Here is a 20,360-nt window from a genome sequence, read left to right as displayed (position 1 = left end):
CAGGAGAAGTTCCAGAGTTACAAAACAAAGATGGAGTTACAGTATATGATATATTATTTTAGTAAATCTCTATCAGGTCATTCCGGGTGATTTATCCTTTCACATCATTTGGCATGAAGGGAACTTATGATTTATTCATTAAAATAAATAAATAAATAAATATAGAATTCATATGCCATAACAAACAAATATATATATAAACACAAAATCTCAAACGCCAACAATTTAAAAAAAACAAAACAATAATCCCACATCTTTGCATCATCATCATCATCATATAAATCCTCAATTATAAAGTCCACCCATCTGCATTCATTATACCAAACGAAACCCAAATCATCATCCACCCCATCAAATATATCAATATTTAAAATATTAAACATATAATATATATATATATATATATCTGTAAAATAAAACAGAGAGACTCTTTCCACGCAAACCCATTCTCATATAGCTCATATAAGCTCATGTAGCGTGTATGTGCGTCTTCTCTTTGCCCCCTTGTTTGACCTTAAAACACCAAACTCCTCCTTTAAGCCGGCCAACGCCGTCTCTTACCCTTCATTCTTATTCCTTTATTACCATGCTCTCCTTCTTCATCTCTATCTCTCCACCATGAAACCTCTTCTCCTTCAACCTTCTCTCTACTCCATTCTCCACGTCATCATCTTCCTCCTTCTTCTCCGACTCTTCTTTTCCTTCAAATCTCTCCTCTACCTTCTCTCCCGTTTATGGCGTTGCCTCGAAGACCAAACCCAAGTTTATCAGTACTTCTCCATCCCTCGCTTCTCCTCTGATGGTTTCCATGAAAACCACCTCTTTCGCAAGGCCTTCTCCTACATCAGTGCTCTTCCTTCTCTCCAAGACTCCGATTCTATCACCCTCTACTCCTCTTCGCGTAACGACTTTCACCTCCACCTCACCTCCCCCGGCCACTCCGTCTCCGACCATTACCTTGGTGCTCGCCTTTCATGGTCTTATGAATCCTCCCCGGACCAACGTTTCATCCTTAAGCTCCGCCGCCAGGACCGCCACCGTGTTCTCCTCCCTTATTTACAGCAAGTCGAGACCCTGGCCGATGAGATCGAGCTCCGGCGAAGAGAAATTAAGCTGTTCACTCACGTCAGCAATGGCTGGAAATCCGTGCCGTTCACCCATCCGGCGACTCTGGATACTGTCGCCATGGATGCTGACGTGAAGAGCCGGGTGAAATCCGACCTGGAATCCTTCATCAAAGGCCGCGCGTATTACCACCGTCTCGGCCGCGTTTGGCGCCGGAGCTATCTCCTCCACGGTCCTCCCGGCACCGGGAAATCCAGTTTCGCCGCCGCCATGGCCAAATTCTTGTGCTACGACATCTACGACTTCGATCTCTCGAGGTTCTCCGACGTTTCCGAGATGCGAGCGTTTCTATTGCAAACGACGCCGAGATCGGTGATCTTGGTTGAAGATTTGGACCTCCATCTCTCAGAGGAGAAGCACACGATGGCGTTGTCGGGGGTGTTGAACTTCATGGATGGGGTTTTCTCATGTTGTGGGGAGGAGAGGGTGATGGTGGTGACGATGACGGCGCCGCCCAAGGATTCGGCGGTGCTCCGGCCGGGTAGAGTCGACGTTCACGTCCATTTCCCGTTGTGTGACTTCGGTGCGTTCAAGACGCTGGCGAGCAGCTACCTCGGCTTGAAGGATCACAAGCTTTACCCGCAGGTCGAGGAGGTGTTCCAGAGCGGCGCCCGGCTCAGTCCGGCCGAGGTCGGAGAGATCATGCTCGCCAACCGGGCGTCGCCGAGCAGAGCTCTCAAGTCTGTCATCAACGCCCTTCAACAGTCTTCTTCTTGTTCTTCCTCGGCGGTCACTAGTGGGAGGTTGACCACGTCGGCGACTCGGCGTGTCAGTGATGCAGAAGCGCCGGTTTCCGGCGAGCTAGCTTGCGGCGCCGGCAATGGACTTGGCTTCGGGAAAGATGCGACTTTGCGGGAGTTTCGCAAGCTTTATGGGTTTATAAAACGGAGTGGTAGCAAGAAGGAAGGCGTGCTCACTGTTGAGGCGGCCGCCGCCGCTGCCGCCGCCGCCTCCGCCGCGGCGGCGAACGCCGGAGATAAGGATGCTTGATATGATTCTTTTTAGTTATCTCTTCTTCTTCTTCTTCTTCTTTTTCCAAGTGTTTGGTTGAATTATTTTGTCATTAGATTTTTAATGAAGTAATTAGATTTAGAATGAAACAACATATGAATTGTAAAGAAATGTTAAGGAATTTGATTGATATACTTGATATACAAAATCAAAGTTATGTTCTTGATATTTTTTATTTTAATTAATTTGATTGATTTATGGACACAGTATTTTTGTGAGGGAGAAGTGACAGTTGATAGGTGGAAGGATCCAACAAGAGTTTGTAGGGAATCAGTTAAATGAAAGTTGTAGAGAAAAAGAGAGAAAACAGAGCATCAGTGCCACAGGCTGTTGAATGGTTTTGGATGTTTGTGTTTCCTGGCCATGTACTTCAAATGTTTTGTCTATGGCCAAAGAGATGCCTCCTCTCTGTATGTAGTACTGCTCTTTTTTTTTCATTTCTTTTTTTGGAATATTTTTTATACTGTGATATTTGAGAACAAAGAAAGAGAAGTGATTCCAAGAAGATAGATTCTCAAAAGGATTCGGAGTAGATACCTGTGTGATTAAAATTGGACTTCTCTGTTCCATAGGAATCTCCAACTAAAAGATTTGGAATTTGTTTTGTAATACAAAAAAACTGTTAGTATAGATTAAAATGGGTAGATAAATCAAGAATTTAATTGAAAAGAAAAATAAATAAATAAATAAATAAATAAATAAATAAATAAAGTAAAACAGAGTTTATATATTTTTCATGATCTAAATAATGCTTGATGAAATTACTGGTTGTTCACATGCAGAAATGGTAGGTGTTTCTCTTATCAAGCTGACAAGTTAGGGATTCTATAGTACTGGGTTTCTTTATAATTTGTACGGTTTTAACCTGAAATTTTGGTCCCAATCATACTGAGATGTCATCTTTCTTCTTTGTTTTTAAAAATTTTTTTTTAAAAAAAGTTTTGAATCACCATCAAAGGATTGCTAATCACAGTGACAATACAAAATTTTCATTAAATCCATATGATTATATAAATTCATTCAGAATTCCATGTTGCATGAGGTCTGACTTGGGAATAAAAGAACAGTTGTGCTTTCATTGAATAATAAGATCAACAAAGTAAGAATGAAATCTTCTTTTTATAGGGATATTTGATGATATACATATAAATGCACAAATCACATGTATTTATATATATATATATATATATATATGTTTTTTTATTTATATTTTATTTTATTTTGAAATGTGTTTGTTGTGATTAAGACCCCATTCTTGAGGAATTATTAGTTGAAGATATCATTCAACACGCCTAATTAGTGTTAAACTCTTACGGTGTATCGCATGGTCATATGGTCAAATAGAAAATTTCAAAGTCTCTCAAGGGGCAACATAAGAGAATGGCTCTTTCATGGGTCAAGAGAGAACACTTACCATTAGTATTATTAATACTTCCATGAAGCACCCTCTAAACTATAAATTATTATTAACGTGAATGAGATAACTCATATATATATATATATATATACATATGCCAATGGATATCACTTTCATGCAACTTTTCTTAGCATGTATGTTCACAAATAAATAAATTAAAATAAATAAATAGTAGTACAATATCAAAGAGTAAATTGATTGCTTCAAGAGCCATACAATTGTTAAAACATTTAATGTTGTGTAACTATGATGTCGGCCACCATTAACCAACAATTCACTTCACCAAATGTAGCTCATCTATATATATATATATATATATATATGACTTGAAAAAAAAATGTCAAATGTTTAATCTAAAATGAATTTTTTATTCCATTGATATATATATATATATATGCACATTTAAATATGATTAAATTGAACTTATTTAATCTAAAAATCATGTTTTAAATAGGTTGATAGATTGAAGCTATTTGTTTTCAGCTTAAATTTACATTAAATTAATCTAGTTGGCTTTAAAGTTTAAACACCTTTAAACAACCTTATAAACAGAACCTTCTAAGAACTAGTTGTGTTTATTAGAAGGAATATTACTTAGTACTGCATCAAATGAGCTAATTGATTGTTTCTACTTTCTAGTCATAATTGGCATTTTAAAACATTTAATAAATGAATAAAATAGTTGGGTGCCATCATATGTGCGTATATCTAGAAGGGACCAAGATGATTCATGCTGCCACGGTGCCACCCATATTTTATTTATTTATTTATTTTTAATGTCCCAAGACAGGCTTTGAAAATTGAAACATACTTTAGGATTGTCTTTGTGCATGCTCTTTCGGTTGTCTAATCTTATTTATCAAAATTATTGTAACTTTATTGATGTAAATAATTGATTAATCACTCACACTTTTGATTCCATAAAGTTCCAAGATAGCTAGTTTTATTTCCACCTCAAAAAATTAAAATTAAATCAAATAACAATATCAACTTGGATATCCAAGATAGCTAGTTTTATTTCTACCTTAAAAAAAATTAAAATCAAATCAAATAACAATACCAACTTGGATATCCATGTGGAAATTGGCAAACCATGATCAACTTAATTAAATTGCATCAAATGGTCACAATGACTATGTATTTATTTATATTCAGAATTTATAAAATTATATAATATTAATATTATATATATATATATATATATATATATATAACATCTCAATGAAGCAGAGTTTGAGTTGGTGTAAAAAGGAAATATTGGTTATTCAGTGTGGTGACTCTTTCCAACCATTTGGTCATACTTCCATGGTCCAGAGTCACAACTTCTGCTACCAATCTTTCTTTTATTCATCAATTAATTAATTACTCTTCTTTGTATGGTTGGTGGTTGCATCTAATCATTCTCTCTTGAAGGACTTATTGTGTATATATATATATATATATATATACATATGTATATTAATATATACATGTGTACATATAATTTTCTATATTTATATGTAACATTTTTAATGTTTGTTAAACATATTTATAAATACAAGACAACATTTCATCAAACGTTAAACATATATATATATATATATATATGTATATATCTATTTATGAGTTAAAATTTTAGATGGTTTCAAGCTTCTCCCAACTCCTTTTCATCAATAGACTCCTGACATATCTAAAGGAGTGTGGTTGGTTCGATAAGTTCCTATCACTATATCTATCTATAAGATGTTTGGAATTTTCAAAACTTCATAAATTTGCGGAAGAGAAACACTATCTCCACTCGGACTAAGATAAAACTTTTATCAAAAAAAATATTGTGATATTTTTGTTCAAATAACAATTAAGGTGAAGCATGGTTAAGATAAACAAATCTCTTTATGATAAACATATCATTTTGTAAGTTCTTTATTACTGGTAGTTCGAGCTTTTCACAATTAAATTGTTTTTATAAGGGCATGTATGAAAAAAGAGAACGTTGTATGGATTTTTATTTTCTTGGAAATTTATGGTTTGTGAGTTTGAAGGCCAAATGTTAGACCCAGTGTTTGATAGAGATTGAGTCCCACTTGTCACTTGATGGATGGAAGTCAGATGACACGCTGTTAGGTTCCTTGATTTAGTCATAAATAAAAGTAGGTAGAGTCTTAATTTATGTTTGCTGTACCATTTTGAAAAGCTCTGGTCAAAACTCATGAATTTTTATTAAGGAAAAAACTCGGTAAAAAACTATATATATATATATATATATAATAAAAAAAAATTTGAGATTCTTTGTATATATACACACACATGTATATTTATTTATTTTTTGTCCGTGTTTACATGTATATTTTATGTCCATGTTTGATGATCTGCTATTATAGTAAATGACTTAGTTATTTTATTTAAAAAAAAATGAGTTTTATCATGCAAATATTCTTATCATATATATATATATATATAGTAAATAACGTATTTATTTATTTATTTATTTATTTTTTGTACATGCACATAGATGGTATTAAAAAACTATTTATATTATCCATCCCTTATTAAATTATATTTGCAATTTCAGTGGTTTTTAGGTTTATATATATATATATATATTTCCAAAAAAATAAAATTGTTAATTAATTAGTACCTATTGTATATAATCAAGAGCTACATTTCAACAATCAAAGACCTCAATGCGGAATAAAGAATTTGATGACTTTGCATGCATGCATTCAATTTTGATAAGTATGCTTCTTTGTTGTAATTAGTTGGACTTGCATTGCATTTGACTTTCATACCAAATTGCAACATGCCATGTAGTATATTATATAAATTAATTAATTTGTTTGTATTATTTAAAATAATGCAAATGTTGCGCTGACATTGCATTCATGCACTATTGATATATTCTTTTTTTTTTTCTATTAATTAAAATATGCTCAATTACTGCAATTTCCTTCCTCAGGTCAATGAGAAAGTTGCATTATTAAGAGGAACACATAAAGTTCTTTATCCTGTATATAATTATATACATAGAATAAGTGGGAACAATGCGGTGATAGAGAAAGAGACACAAATAGGTTTCAAAACAGGGTTTGGTTTTTATAAATTAAGTACTAGTATAAATAGGGTTAGATTGTTAAAATTGGTTCGGATGAAAATACTGATTAATGTTCATTTTATTGAGCATCTAAAATAAAATCAAATTCATTAGATTTGAATTGAACGATCATCTGTGACTGTTTGTAGACGTAGAATCTACGGACATTCACAAATGACACCTACATATATATATACATACATTGTTTTAGAATATTTTATTCGTATAACATTAATGCATATGTATTAGCCATTAGTAATTAAAAAAAAAAAGTTTCTCACATCTCTGTTTATTACTAAATAATTTGTACGGTAAAGTTTAAGTATCAAATCATGATGTAAAAATATCGCTACCAAATGATCAATCTAAAATGTATTTAATTTACATTGAATAGAAAGAATGTTAGGAATGCTCATCTCTAGTTAGATTTTATTTTTTTAGTTAAGATAGTATACTTAGTTGGGATTTAATCTCATTGTGATTTAATTTAAATATAAATTTAATATTTATCATTTATCTAGATTTAGGATTAATCTTTCAAAAAATTTATTTGATTTAAAAAAAAATAAAAAACTTTTAAGAGAGCAACCATTTACATAATCTCTCAATAGAAAACCATAATTTAAAATCTAAACAACTTCAACAACATCTCAACAATTATGTTTTTACATTAAGATAATTTTTTTTCAAAAACAGTTAATCAATCCATCAATTTAAAATTAATAACATCCAACCGATTAAACTTATGAAAGTGGAAAAAATTACTAGGTTGAAAACAGCAGTAGTCATCATCGTACACTGAATAATTTTTGTCAATTTTCCATACACTGAAATGTAACTATTTTATTCACAAGAGTAAATACAATAGGTTGATGGGGATTTTATCTAGAGAGATTGACCTGAGATGCAGAACACGGTAAAGCATTTGAGAAGAAGAACAAGAACAGGATGAACAATTGACCCTTGTGCATCACATCACAAACAAATAAACAAATCAAAGTTGGTGTTTTCACTTGGAAACAAAACACTAACAGAAAGGCATAATATTGCCAATGAGCTTCCAAATTTAGATTCCCAGCAAATGGTGATGGATCAAAATTTTACCGCAGAGATAGTTCAATCATGGCATCAGCTGCTTCAAGATGTGGCTCAACAACATCTACAATGTCTCACTGGTAATCTTGGAGATGTTCATCTGAAGCATCTGGAAAAAAGGATTATTGCAAGAACTCTAGTTTGTTTTATATTTTGTTTTTTATCTTTTATTTTGGTGTTTAAAATAAGTGTAAAAACCTGCAGCTTCATCCCTTCAAACTTTGGGTATTTTTGTTGTTCACTTGATACTCATGTAATCTATTTTCTGTCTTCTGCTTAGTACTTCTGAAAGTCAGGCTGCTTCTTCTTCTCTTATTTCTTCTTCTCTACTAAAAACATTTAATTGTTGTTCTAACTGAAAATAAAGAAACAGAAGAGGTATTAGCAAAATTGAATAAAATTGAGCAAGGAAATTTATTAATATATGTTTCTTCTATTTGTTTATCCATTTGATTCTCCAATCCAAGAAACCTAGATTGGAGAAGCCATATTAGCAAATATCAGAAAACAGCTGCTGCATTAAGTTCTTTGACATAGTAATCCCCCAGAGTTCTCAAAGGATTTATATACTAAATCCAAGAATGTGAGAACTAAAACCAATTAAAAGAATGAGAAAAAGAAAAAATGTTGGATTATAATTAACAGATGATCAGAGGAATTGCAACACACCTGCATATGCTTTTGTTTTTCAGTAGTCAGTTCATCAGTCAGAACGGCCATCCTGCATGAAGAGAGTGACTCCCAACTTTAAAAAGCTTTGAGGCAGGAAAGAAGGAAAAAGAAAGAGAAAAAAGTAGCTACAGAGCTCACGCGAGGCATGAGTATTCTTTCATGGCAGAACAGACTTAAACATGAAAACATTAATCTATGAATTAAAAAAGGTTTTTCTCAACTAATCAGCCAAGAGTAGTTTTACCGCTCTAAACATGATTTACCAAAGATGAAGTGCCCTACCTGGCTTCGAGTTCTGCGATCTGCGCAAGCAACAGACGCTCTCTTTCAGTGCCTACTGTTTCCACCTGTCAAAAATAAAAAACACAAGACTTATTTATTTGCTAAATAACCTTTTAATTTCTCTTCTGCTTGATGTAAAAGATAGAAACATAAAACACACAAACTAATGAGTTACATGTCCTACTCATCTTTGCTTCTGAGGAATATATATCTTGAAATAAAACTGCTGGAGAGTTTAGAAATAAGCATCAGTACATGCAATTGTGCAAACAAAAACTCATCATGCATTGAGAAGGTGGATGATAAATCTGAACCTTCAAAATGTGGAATAGCTGAAAAACAAAGCTAACTTTGAAATATGTGTTGTGGTTTATACAAAGTATTTTTTTAGCTGATTAATACTGTACTTCACTTTTAGCTGATTAATACTGTGAAGTACAGCAACGATCCATGAAGGGGCAAAACTAGTGATTTAATATTCACAGGATTCAATAGCTGATGCAAAGCATAAATAAACACCAATCTTGTGCATCTCCAAGTTCACTAAAATCCAATCCTACAGATAGAATAACTTTAGAGAATAAGTTCTTACATTTGAATCAATATCCGCATTGCATTCTTGAGGAGGCATTCCAAATTGGAGAGCTGCAAAACATTCTTAAGTGTGCTTCAGACATGTTAACAGTAATGGCACAAACATGGGAAGATACCAAAACTAACCATCAAAAGCCTCATTCGGTTGCATGCTATTTAACAAGTTCATGATGATATCCTTCACAAAAAAAATGGTGTCATCAATAAAGGATTACCTCAAATTGAAATCAACTAGGTGTGAATTGCACAGGGAAATAATTGTTCTTTATATAAGCACAGATGGCCATTGAAGATGGCCATTGAAGCCTAATCAGTAATTAAGAAAAAAAGGTGTACTTGTTGAAATGAAGTCTGCTGAAAAAGATTCTGAAGGTGAGGCATGAGAACAGATGCAGGAAGCCAACCGTTGTTAGTTTCCTTTGCATACTGACTGTTGGGCTGAAATAGCATAGTGATCGAATAAATGAGAATACTTTCACCTAAGCATTAAATGAATTATGAAGATAAAAACTAATAAAATATATGATGGAAAAGTAAGATTAAATGGAGGATCATGTGGTTTATTTCAATCCAGAAACTTGAAATACATAGTATGCCTAGTCTATTTGGAGATTGTTATCTATTGCCGTGAAAAACTAATGTTTTTCAATATTACTTTAATCTTCATCACTGCCTAAGGAGCTATATACCTGAGCATGAGTGGTCATTGGATAGTTAGTCCTTGGTTAGCATCAGGGTTTTAACTAGAAAAGGGATCATAAAAGTTGAAAAGGCAAATATACAAGCAATATCTTTGAAAATAAGATTAATTAGCAATATGATAGATAAATGAATAATTTCTTTATGAATTTTCAAAAAAAAAAAAAATGTCCTATTTTCTTAATAAAATTCTATAAAAGCAAAAAACTGCCTCCAGATATCTATGTCTGCTTACAGAATGGTTCATTTCAAGAAGCTCCAGCACATGAAAATACACACCATAGTTCTAAAAATAAACAACAAAACATTGATCTAACCTCCTTACTGAGTGACATGAATTCTACTACATGTGGATTATATAAGAAAACTGAAGAAACAAGAAAAATTCACATACCACTAGTTTACCAGGCATAAGCCATTCACCCACACTGGCTGATTTTCTAAGTGATGTTCCCTGTGAAGTCTGCAATTTAGGAAGCATTCACCAAGGGATTACTTGGAAAATATAACATACATAAGACCACAACAAACCTGGGATGACTTTCGTAAAACTGTACATAAAGGAATGTCCTGAAATGTGTATGTGTTAACTACAGAAAAGACATCATCTATGATTTCCAAGGATAGAACCTAACCTTAACGAGATCGACATGTTCAGATGTAACTGAGAAGCGGCCTTTTATTTGCACAACATTGCCTTTTGATTTTTCATCTGAAGAGTCTCCAAATCCTATAAAAATGAATTACAAAAAGTCTCATGTCTGCACAGCTGGTATCATTGTAGCAAGGCAATTCATTGCAAGTGGTGAAGGTTGCAAAATAAAATATTCAAAAGGTTGCGCCTCATCAAATAAAATGAGTATTTTGAATTCCTAATCACCAAAGGATCATTATTAAGATAAAACACCATAATTTTGAAACATATTGGCACGGCAAGGTTTTATAAATTTTCTATAAATTCTGTAACCTCCAGATGAGCGAATGGGGGCAGATAAGCTGTTCGCAGAAGCACGGGTTGGAAGCATCAATGGACCACTAAGGTTCGGACCTTTCCGGACATCCCGTTTTTGTTTATCTGATGCAAGTGCACTATCACTTTCAAACCTGCACATAGAATTCTGCTGCTTCTCAGTTTTGTGATAGAAAAGCTTAAAAGCTTGAAACAATACACTGGGCATTTGTATGTTCTTATTTTTGAATCAATTTGCATGGTACCACTCATGAAATGCTATTTGGTCTATTGATAAAAACACTTTCTGCATTATCAAAAACTCTTCTTTCAAAGTGTTAACATGACAATTTTGGTAAATAGAAAGGGGGGAGGAAAGCAGCCCTGATATCACATTCTGTCTAAGAAGCTATATCTAAAAGTTGTTTTAATTCATATATAAACTTGCTGCTGAACCACAGATTCTCATATCATGCATTGAAAGAAAGGTGAGCATTTAAATTTCATGCACTCTTTGAGATAAAATAAAAAATATCACAATAAAAATAGGTACTGCAAAGTGAATTTTATAAATACTGAAAGTGCTCTAGTGATCAGAGTAATCACAAAAGGTACAAGAATTACCAATCAGAGAGGAGGTTGAAAGTTCTTGGAAATAAAAATATCAAAGAAACTAACACGGACCTCAAATACACCACCAGATATTATTCAGAATAAACCTGTGACAGGAAATGAAAACATTAAAAAAAGAAACAACACCGAACCTCTCAGGGATGCGGCTCCTTTCTGACAATGAGTTACCACGCACACTAGAAGGTAAAAGAGGACCACTGTATGTTTGGTGCCTCCTGCCAACTTCATTCTTCCAGCAGCTTGGTTCAAAGTTCTGTTTTGTTGTTGATGGCAATGAATCATTTTTTAACCTATTTTCATTCCCAGCAAACATTTCTTTATTTCCACAATCCACTATATCTACTTCTGAAATTTCATTTTTCGTACTTGAGCACTTCATATCTGACTCTTCAGCAACAGAGATATGTCTCCTGCATGGATGGTAAAAGAAACATAGAAGAGTCTTTGTGAACAAACAAAAACTGAAGCCAGAAACGATGAGGCTGAAATCACATCAAATGTTTACAAAGATGATGTAGAACAAAAAGTGATGATGCAAAACCCTACCAGAATGCCATTATATTATTATATTAAAGCTTAAGCACATCAGGTAAGATGGGCATGCTCAAATTAGTATTTAATTTTATCAAATGGAGAACTCTGACAATTACATCAACCAATTGCCTGGCCCAAAGTTTAAAAATGAAAATAACCAGATACTTGTTCAACCGCAATTCTTTTAGGGCTGAGGCCTCAGAAGCATCCAGTGTGTTCAGGTGCGATAAGAATATTTGAGTTAACATAAAAATTAAAATGGAGACCTCAAATTCTTGAAGTCTTGAAGTCAATAAGTTATAATATCAATGTGTTTCCATCAAAGTAAATTATCACAAACAGTAAAAGGATGTACCTCCACTGGATTGAAATCATGTTACATATAATAAGACATTGAATTGAATAATCGTGTAAAACATAAACAGTTTGTGACTTTTTCTAATATGGAAAGGACAGTAAACAGGACAGGCTATAGCTTGAGTATGACCAGCACCACTAGGATACAACACACAATGGGCCCAAGCTCAAGCATAAACATAAATTGGTCGAACACCAATAGCCAATTTTAAAATCAAATACATAGGCGATGGGTCACATGGGGCATATGGTAATTTAGTACTCAATATTGACCTAAATTCTTCTTAATCTTGTAATAAAACCTGACAAACAAAAATCAGAAAATAATAAATATAAATCCATTTCCTTGGGAACGGCCAGCCCGGTCATAGACTCTGAATAAGTAGCACATAAATATAAAGTTCAAATTTATGTTAAACCTTAATGATTGCAATTGACTAAACTGTTAGATACAAAACATACACATATTAGTTAGGCACAATCTATTGTAAAAGCCATGTTGTAAACAAACAAACTATTAAGTGCAAACCAAAAATATATTAACTGAACTCAATATACCTAAAAGCTTAAGTTGATAGGAAGAGAGACCCACAATTATATACCTAGGTGGGACTATTACTTGCTCGAAAATAGATGGTACTTAGATCCATGTAGCTTACCTATATTCATTTTCATTAGCAAATGTTGATTTCCCAAGACCAGATCCAGAACCAGATGAATTCTGCCAATAGTGAAAGAGCTGGTATTAGAAAACTCTACCATGAGCAGGAAAGGAAGAATAACTTGGGTCTTTTGCTTGCATATGCCTGCAAACCAATTGCTAATAAACCCCTGGAAAAACTATATTTGCTTATATGCCCTTACAAATCATTTTCATTTTCTTATATAACCTTTAGACCAAAATCAACTAAAAATTTATTTAAAAAAACTACACCATCCTTCATCCTTTTCTCTTCCTACATCATCAAAAAGACGACAAAAATCAAGGATCAATGTGTGTCTTTATAAAATTTGTTAATTGGCTTTTAAGCACCAAGGCATATAAGCAAACAAAAGCGTCTTGGAGGGGCATATAAACAAACATGACTTTTATGAGGGCAAGTAAGCAATTACCCACATAGGGGTATGCAAGCGATTTTCTCAAAAACTTGGTATGGATCAATGAAGTGTAAACCTTATTGTTAACCAAAAAAATTGAGCTTCCATCATCTTCTTTAAGTCCAGGAAGGTCATCATCATCTTGAATCTATAAGAAAACAACAAGAAAAATAAACCCAGCACCAAAGCTGAAGAAGTGAAAAGATAATATGAAACAAGTTAAAAACTTAAAGCAAAGAGGGGGAAAAAGGAACACATCTATTAGATGGAAAGATTTTGTTGCTACCAGTGATGCTTGGGCTTTCAAATCTTCAACATCAAAGTTCCATGCACTAACGCCCCTTTGGTACTCACTCTGTTACAGAGAAAATATGATACGTAAAAAGAAAAAGATTAGACTTTCGATCTCCTTTTCCATGCCACATGCATTTTTAGAGCAGTACATTTTTTCTGCTTGACTTTTCTCATCAAACACAGTGACAGTTTTATAATGTTTGAACAATTGGAATCAGTATTTGAATATATTTTCACCACATAACTATAATTTTCCCACCAAACTAATTTTTTGAGAAATTTCAATCATCAATCTTAGATCGATACAATTCTCAAACTATAAAGTTAAGCGCCATTTTTGTAAAACAAATGTTAGGAACAAAACAATAATTTTTAATGCTTCCAATAAAATTGCATCAACCTAAATTCTCTAAGACATAAATATGAAAGAAACTACAGAGTCAAGGAAGAGGTCTACTCCAATCAGCACAGTTGCAAAGCATATGGTAACACTAACCTGTGATAATGCTTCTTCTTCTGCTGAAGGCATTTTCTTGAGAGCTAACTGGGCAGCATCTTTCAGCTGAAGAGTAACCAAAAAGCTCCAATACAATTAGCATTAACACCATAAATTAGTTAAAGAAAGAATGGCATTGACATGGTTGCTGACCTGAAGAGCCTTTACACGGTCCCAAAGTGGTGGCAGCCCGACCAGAAGCTTTTTTACCGACAACTCTGGAGGCTTTGCATTTTTGAAAAATGCGTGTTTCAATAATTTTTCTGCAGTTGGCCTCTTTGTTTGATCTTTCACCAAGCACATAGCAACCATTTCTTTAAAAGACTGATAAACAACTGGAAATTCTAAGTTAGAAAAGTAATAATAGATATATGCAATAAACAGATGCACTTATGATAAGATTTATACAGTTCCTAAATGGTTTGTAACTTGGTAGATGAAATGCACAAGGAGAACTGGAGGCTTGCAAACATATGAATAGTCTTGAGATTCTGGCTATATAAGCCAGAAAAGATAGAAATACCTTTGAAAACTTTTTGTCACGATCATAATCAAGTCCAGGAGGAGCATTTTGAAGAGTCATCAGTAAAACCTACAGGAAGGTGGCAGGGAAAAATCAGAAAACTCAGGCTCCAGTCTGCTGTAGGTAGGGTAGAGTTTTCTAGAATGAAGCAAACAGTGTTGAGTTACAAAGTTTCAACAAAAAGTTGTGAATGGGATATGCACAATTACTCCTATCTTCATTGAAAGTTGACCATCATGAAATCTTAGGGACAGTACCAAATGCTCATTATATAATACAGAGTGTAATGCAAATTTATAACTCCAAGATTTTTTTAATGGCATTTGCAATCGACATTTTTTTGTTCTAACATTTTGATTCTCTATTTAATACACAAAGCAAAATTTTCAAGAGCAAACAATGGTACAGAAGTGATCAGGGCCTCAAAAAATAGACTTACCAGTCATTTTTTTTTCTGGTAATTAAAGTAAAAGTGACAAAGTAAATTGGAATTAGCAGGCTAGCAGCAACCCGAGATGTAAAAAAGAAATCCACTCCATTGTTAAAAAATAAAATATAATATGTTGCTTGCAGACAAAAAAAAATTGATCAAGTGTCACCAACAACATCAAGCAAAACACATATGGTATAAGATTGATACATCAAACCATCTAAAATACTCACCTTCATCGGGGGATATTTAGAAAAAGGGGCATGGCCATGTGCCAACTCCAAAGCAGTTATTCCAAATGACCAAATATCAGCTCTGTAAAAAGCACAGAATTAGGCATACAGATCATAACTCATGTAGTAAGTTCTTTGCATACTTCTTGTTCAACTAATATAGTACATAAAAGGCTATTTCACATATTAACTTGGCAAAGACCTCCTTATTCTTAAGCTATATTCTTGCGCACTTACCCTATTTCCTGATCCAGTGATAAAGTGAGCGAAGGCTAACAATAACTGGGAAAGCTCTTAAAGGCAACTAAAACAGGTATTAGGTAAAACAGTGAAATACTGTTGATATATTGATGCATGTATCAGTTAATAACGTAGGGACATAAGTTTTCTCACTAATGCCTTTTATCATACATTACAAGTGAAAGACACGGGGTCTGATCTAACCAAGAAATGGATGCTATGTGAATAACTAGCACATAATGAAAAACATCAAAAAAATAGAAAGCAAGGGCAGCAGGGGTAGTAGGAATTAGCAGGAATTAACCACACAATGCCACAAGCCGCTGTTAAAACAGAAAAAAGTTATGTGACAGATAGGTTCTAGAAAAAACTCACTTGAAATCATATCCACTTCCAGGCTGCAAGACCTCTGGAGCCATCCTGCACCACGGGAGATCTAGTAAATTGTGGAGATCAACATATATTTACATGCTTTACTGTAGAAAATCGTTTACAGACCATAATTAATGGGCACTAAAATTATATCTCACCAGCAAGGAGTCCCTACAAATGTATTTCTTGAACGCTGCCTGTCACCTTTATCAAACATGCAAGTTGAAACACCAAAGTCACCAAGCTTTACCACCCCAGAACCATCGAGAAGGATATTGCCAGCCTGAAGTACAAGGTCAATTTAGGAAGCAATGCAAATGATAATCACGCCAAAAGAGAAGCAATATGCCAAATTAAAAATCAACCTTGACGTCACGGTGTATATGCCCATGTTTATGAAGGTACTCCAAAGCTTTAAGAGTCTCTTTTAGGATAGATGCAATGACAGGCTCTTCAAATCCATCCGGATAAGATATCTTCATCAAATGCAAACATGAACCCTCCGCCATGAAAGGCATGATGACCCAGAGGCAGTGCTCAACAACAAACGAGCAGTATGCCCGTATTATATTGGGGTGGTCTATTAAACTCATGGTCTGAGCCTCCCTTCGGATGTCATCCTGCATGGTGTGCCACTCATCCCGATCAATCAATTCATAAATGGTAGTAGAAATTAAAAGGGCAAGCACATACTCAACATAAAAGCATTCATTGCATTGAATTTCTTAATACAGTAACAATCCAGACATAACACAAAATATTTTTACCGGCGGCATGTGTTTGACTCAGAAATGTACACAATTAGATTAAAGATCCACTTGTGAAGAAAAACACATGATCAAATCTCAGTCCTGATTAAAATGCAAGAGAACTGCATATGCAACAAGAGTCAAAAATCCAAGACTACTGTCTGGTATAAATTCTTACATGAAATAATCATTCTCATCTCTTTGCAGGTGATTCAGTCAAGATTATAAGATCTAAATGTAATCTCTAACATTTATGGAGTTGTTTGCTGATATATAATATTAACGCAAATGAGTTCCAGGTACATCCGTAATAATGATCTACTCCATGCCTGTAAAGTCCTTCATGGCACATATCAAACAAATTGCAATCGCCTACCATTCACACTTATTTTCCTAAAAATATTAATCAGCAAATTCAACCTAAGACTAGAGGCAAAATTATCTGATTTACATATTGCTTTCTGCCGACAACTTAGTCAGGATTCCAGAATCCTTGTCAATTTGCAATCCTTCATTCCAATCTTCCTATTTACATTAAATTTTATTTAGATTAAATTTTGGAAGCAGTTCCCCTAATTCCAATCTTCCGGTACTCAAAACCGAGAAGAGGGAACTAGCAATCTACAATCCATCTAATGATTCTAATTCTAACACGCAATTATCTTTGCAACCTTCTCTTCCATGCGGACATGAAGTATCCTCCCTACTTGAGATACAATCACAAAACAAATAACATGAAGTTCTCTTCCAAACTGAAATCATCTAAACATAAAAACTAGCTTCCATGAAAAAAAATCCAGATTCACCATGAAACACGGAAAAGACATCCCCAAGAAGGGGGAAAAAAAGACAAAATTTCCACGCAAAAGATGAGAAATAGATCCATAAAAAGCGAAGAAGAATCAAGACCAAAACACACAGAAAGAGAAAGACAGGGACCAGATTACTGTTGCATCGATCGAGATCCAGGCACTTGACAGCGACGATCTCGTTCGAAGGCAAGTAGATCGCGCGAAAGACAGTAGCGCTTGCGCCATAACCGACCTCCTCGAGCAATCTATAGTCTGACGGCAACGCCGAGTAGCTCCCCTTTCTCCCCATCTCCGCTTCCGCTGGCCGCCGCCGCCGCCGCCGATGCCACAACGCTAAGCCAAGCTTCGAGAGCACAGAGAAGGAAACACCGAGGCCAAGAGGATGAGAAGAAGGAGAAGGGAGGAGTAGGGGGTTAAGGAGTGTGGGGCCCACTCAATGGAAGGACACGTGTCAAAAGGATTGTGGACGTAGGTGTACTTCATTGGGTTGCTGGTCGGAACAGGGGATCTTTTTGGACCTTGATAGATCCGTTGCCGTACGAACCGTGGGCTCGAAAGGGATGGACATTTAGCGCGACACCCAATGTTCCGTCGCGATTGCCCGAAATGGGTTGGGCTTCACCATTCAATGATATTGCCCATTTATTATTAGCAGTAATATGGGTCGCTCATCTGACTTAAGTGAGTGTTTGAATAAGCGTTGAAAAATTAATTCACAGATGATGTTGCACTCCTACTCACATAATCACATGCACAAAAAAAATAAGTGAGAATATGCTCAAAATATTAACTCATATTAACACACACTTGTACCGATTTCGGGTGCATAATATAGATATTATTATTATTATTATTTTTTTATTATAATTAACTAAATTTTATAAATTCATAAAAATTTAGTTATTTTATAAAATTTTATAAAAAATAAATTATTTTTTCAAATTATCTCTAATTTATATTTTCATATTTCTCTTTCATATTTAATTTTAAAAAAATATATAAAATATTAAAAATAATTTTAAAAAAAAATAATAATTTTTTTTTATGTTAGAAAGTGATAGATAAAAAAATACATGAATTTGTAACAAATAAAAAAAACATGATGGGCTATTTTTTTTTTTGGGTAAAAAAACCTATTCCTTTGCCTAATTTATTCAAAATTATTATTTTTTTTTTAAATTATAAAAGTTATTTCAAGATGATCTAAACATTAATGATGATGGTTCATGTAACAATGTGCGCGTGGGGAAAACAATAAATAAAGAAGAAGATTAAGGTTTGAACTTTGAAGGCATCTACCACCTCTCTCGAAAACATATTCATTGTGATGCTTCACCAACCCACTTTATTTGTTTAGGAGTTAGGACTTTCTGTCTAGTTTCAATGTTTCATGCTTGACGCGGTTTAATTGAAATTGACTTCGTATTTACACTTTCACGGCAAGTTCTTTTAAAAAATTAGTCTTATTTTGAAAAACTCAAATAGTTTGACGTAGTAGTGATAATAATAATAATTATTATTATTATCACATAGCGTCTAATGTGGATAAAATACGGATATGTACTACCTCAAAGTAGAAGTGACAATACTTGTCCTGCCCACCAGTGCAATTTTATGGCTGGAAAATAAAAATAGGTTTGGATAAAAATTATATTAATAGGGGTCGGGTTTGGATATAGTTTGGTTCTCATATTTAAATCCGGGACTGTTCCAAAAAAAAAAAATCAAACAACCGGATCTTTTTATTTTTAAATTTTTAAAAGCCCATAATCATAAGTCAAATTATTGTAAGCCCAATTTTTGAAAACTTTGAATTTATATTATTTTTTCTATTAACACTTAGATTTTTTTTATGATTTGATTTGAATTTTGGATTATTAGACATTGTGTTTTTTTTTTGCATGGAATGTGAATTAACTTTTTTATAGTTTAATATTTGAGTGAAATTAAATATAGTTTATATGATTCAGACAAAATTCGAATATCGAGACAATCTAGTTTTAAAAGAAATCTGTTCTAAATAAATTAAATTTGTCCAAATTTAAACTAGGTGGAGTTTGGACAATAAATTTATCTATTTATAATAATCATCTTGTTTTGTCTTGATCTGGGTTTTTACCACCTATCAAACTTAAACTAAAATTTGACTCAACAAATGAGAATTATAATTATTCAATTTTTTTTTAATATTAGACACCTGTCATGGTTTTAGTCTTTTTAGATTAAATTGGTTTCGTATTTGATGTTTTTATTACATAATTTCCCAAAAAAATGGTTCTTTATTTAGTAATAACAAGCCAAACTCTTGACTAAATCCACACTTATATATATTTAAATTATTTTATATATTCATTTTTAATAAATAAATTATTATAATATACTTAAATTTCTAAACATGCCTCGCTAAAAACAAAGTAGACTGTTACATATAAAAATTAAATATTGTTTTCTTTAGTGATTTTTTTAACACATGAACAAGGATAGCACCAACTGATCAGTTAAAAAATGAATATCAAAAAAGTCTGCATCAACAAAATCAAAGCTAATGAGTTTTTCATTTAAGCATAAATAATTTGCAACAGAAAATGAGAATCATTTATCATTTATGCTGTCGATTATTTTATTTTTATATCAATCATGCATTATGTTTCTAAAATAAAATTGATTTTTTATCC

At 33.5% G+C, this 20,360-nt stretch overlaps 2 protein-coding genes across 8 annotated transcripts; one reads left to right on the top strand and one right to left on the bottom strand.

Annotated features, from left to right (window-relative positions):
- The first annotated feature begins 422 nt into the window (after positions 1-422).
- On the top strand, positions 423-2,277 carry LOC120259579 (AAA-ATPase At2g46620). The gene has a single exon (XM_039267214.1). The coding sequence runs from the start codon at positions 619-621 to the stop codon at positions 2,113-2,115; it is 1,497 nt and encodes a 498-aa protein (XP_039123148.1). The 5' UTR covers positions 423-618; the 3' UTR covers positions 2,116-2,277.
- A 5,115-nt stretch (positions 2,278-7,392) lies between these two features.
- Positions 7,393-18,071, bottom strand: LOC120258418 (serine/threonine-protein kinase BLUS1-like). Of its 7 annotated transcripts, XR_005535996.1 has the most exons (23): positions 17,813-18,071; positions 16,490-16,744; positions 16,283-16,407; positions 16,128-16,172; positions 15,513-15,594; positions 14,850-14,918; positions 14,480-14,650; positions 14,327-14,392; positions 13,823-13,891; positions 13,613-13,684; positions 13,098-13,159; positions 11,679-11,957; positions 10,933-11,069; positions 10,601-10,695; positions 10,497-10,535; positions 10,360-10,428; positions 9,603-9,704; positions 9,393-9,444; positions 9,265-9,329; positions 8,673-8,737; positions 8,388-8,439; positions 7,917-8,073; positions 7,393-7,827 (listed from the first exon to the last, which is right to left on the bottom strand). XR_005535996.1 is itself a non-coding variant. In XM_039265817.1 (22 exons), the coding sequence occupies exons 1-22, from the start codon at positions 17,972-17,974 to the stop codon at positions 8,011-8,013; spliced, it is 2,196 nt and encodes a 731-aa protein (XP_039121751.1). In that variant the 5' UTR covers positions 17,975-18,071; the 3' UTR covers positions 7,393-8,010. The 7 variants fall into 7 exon arrangements, 6 of the variants coding, with proteins under 6 accessions (XP_039121751.1, XP_039121753.1, XP_039121752.1 ...); XM_039265817.1 differs by having other exon boundaries at positions 7,393-8,073; XM_039265819.1 differs by having other exon boundaries at positions 7,393-8,073; positions 9,265-9,317.
- Between the last annotated feature and the right edge of the window lie 2,289 nt (positions 18,072-20,360).

The sequence above is a fragment of the Dioscorea cayenensis genome, chromosome 4 (genome assembly GCF_009730915.1).
Source record: "Dioscorea cayenensis subsp. rotundata cultivar TDr96_F1 chromosome 4, TDr96_F1_v2_PseudoChromosome.rev07_lg8_w22 25.fasta, whole genome shotgun sequence".
Classification (NCBI taxonomy): Eukaryota; Viridiplantae; Streptophyta; class Magnoliopsida; order Dioscoreales; family Dioscoreaceae; genus Dioscorea; species Dioscorea cayenensis.
Note: the sequence above shows the minus strand (reverse complement) of the source record. Positions and strands in the feature narration are given on the sequence as shown.

Coding starts and splice junctions, on each gene's coding strand:
- LOC120259579 (XM_039267214.1), top strand. CDS start 619: ATGAAACCTCTTCTCCTTCAACCTTCTCTCTACTCCATTCTCCACGTC.
- LOC120258418 (XM_039265817.1), bottom strand. CDS start 17,974: ATGGGGAGAAAGGGGAGCTACTCGGCGTTGCCGTCAGACTATAGATTG. Junction 14,919..15,512: donor CTAAATATCCCCCGATGAAG/GTGAGTATTTTA, acceptor ACCTTCCTGTAG/GTTTTACTGATGACTCTTCA. Junction 10,536..10,600: donor AACATGTCGATCTCGTTAAG/GTTAGGTTCTAT, acceptor TACACATTTCAG/GACATTCCTTTATGTACAGT.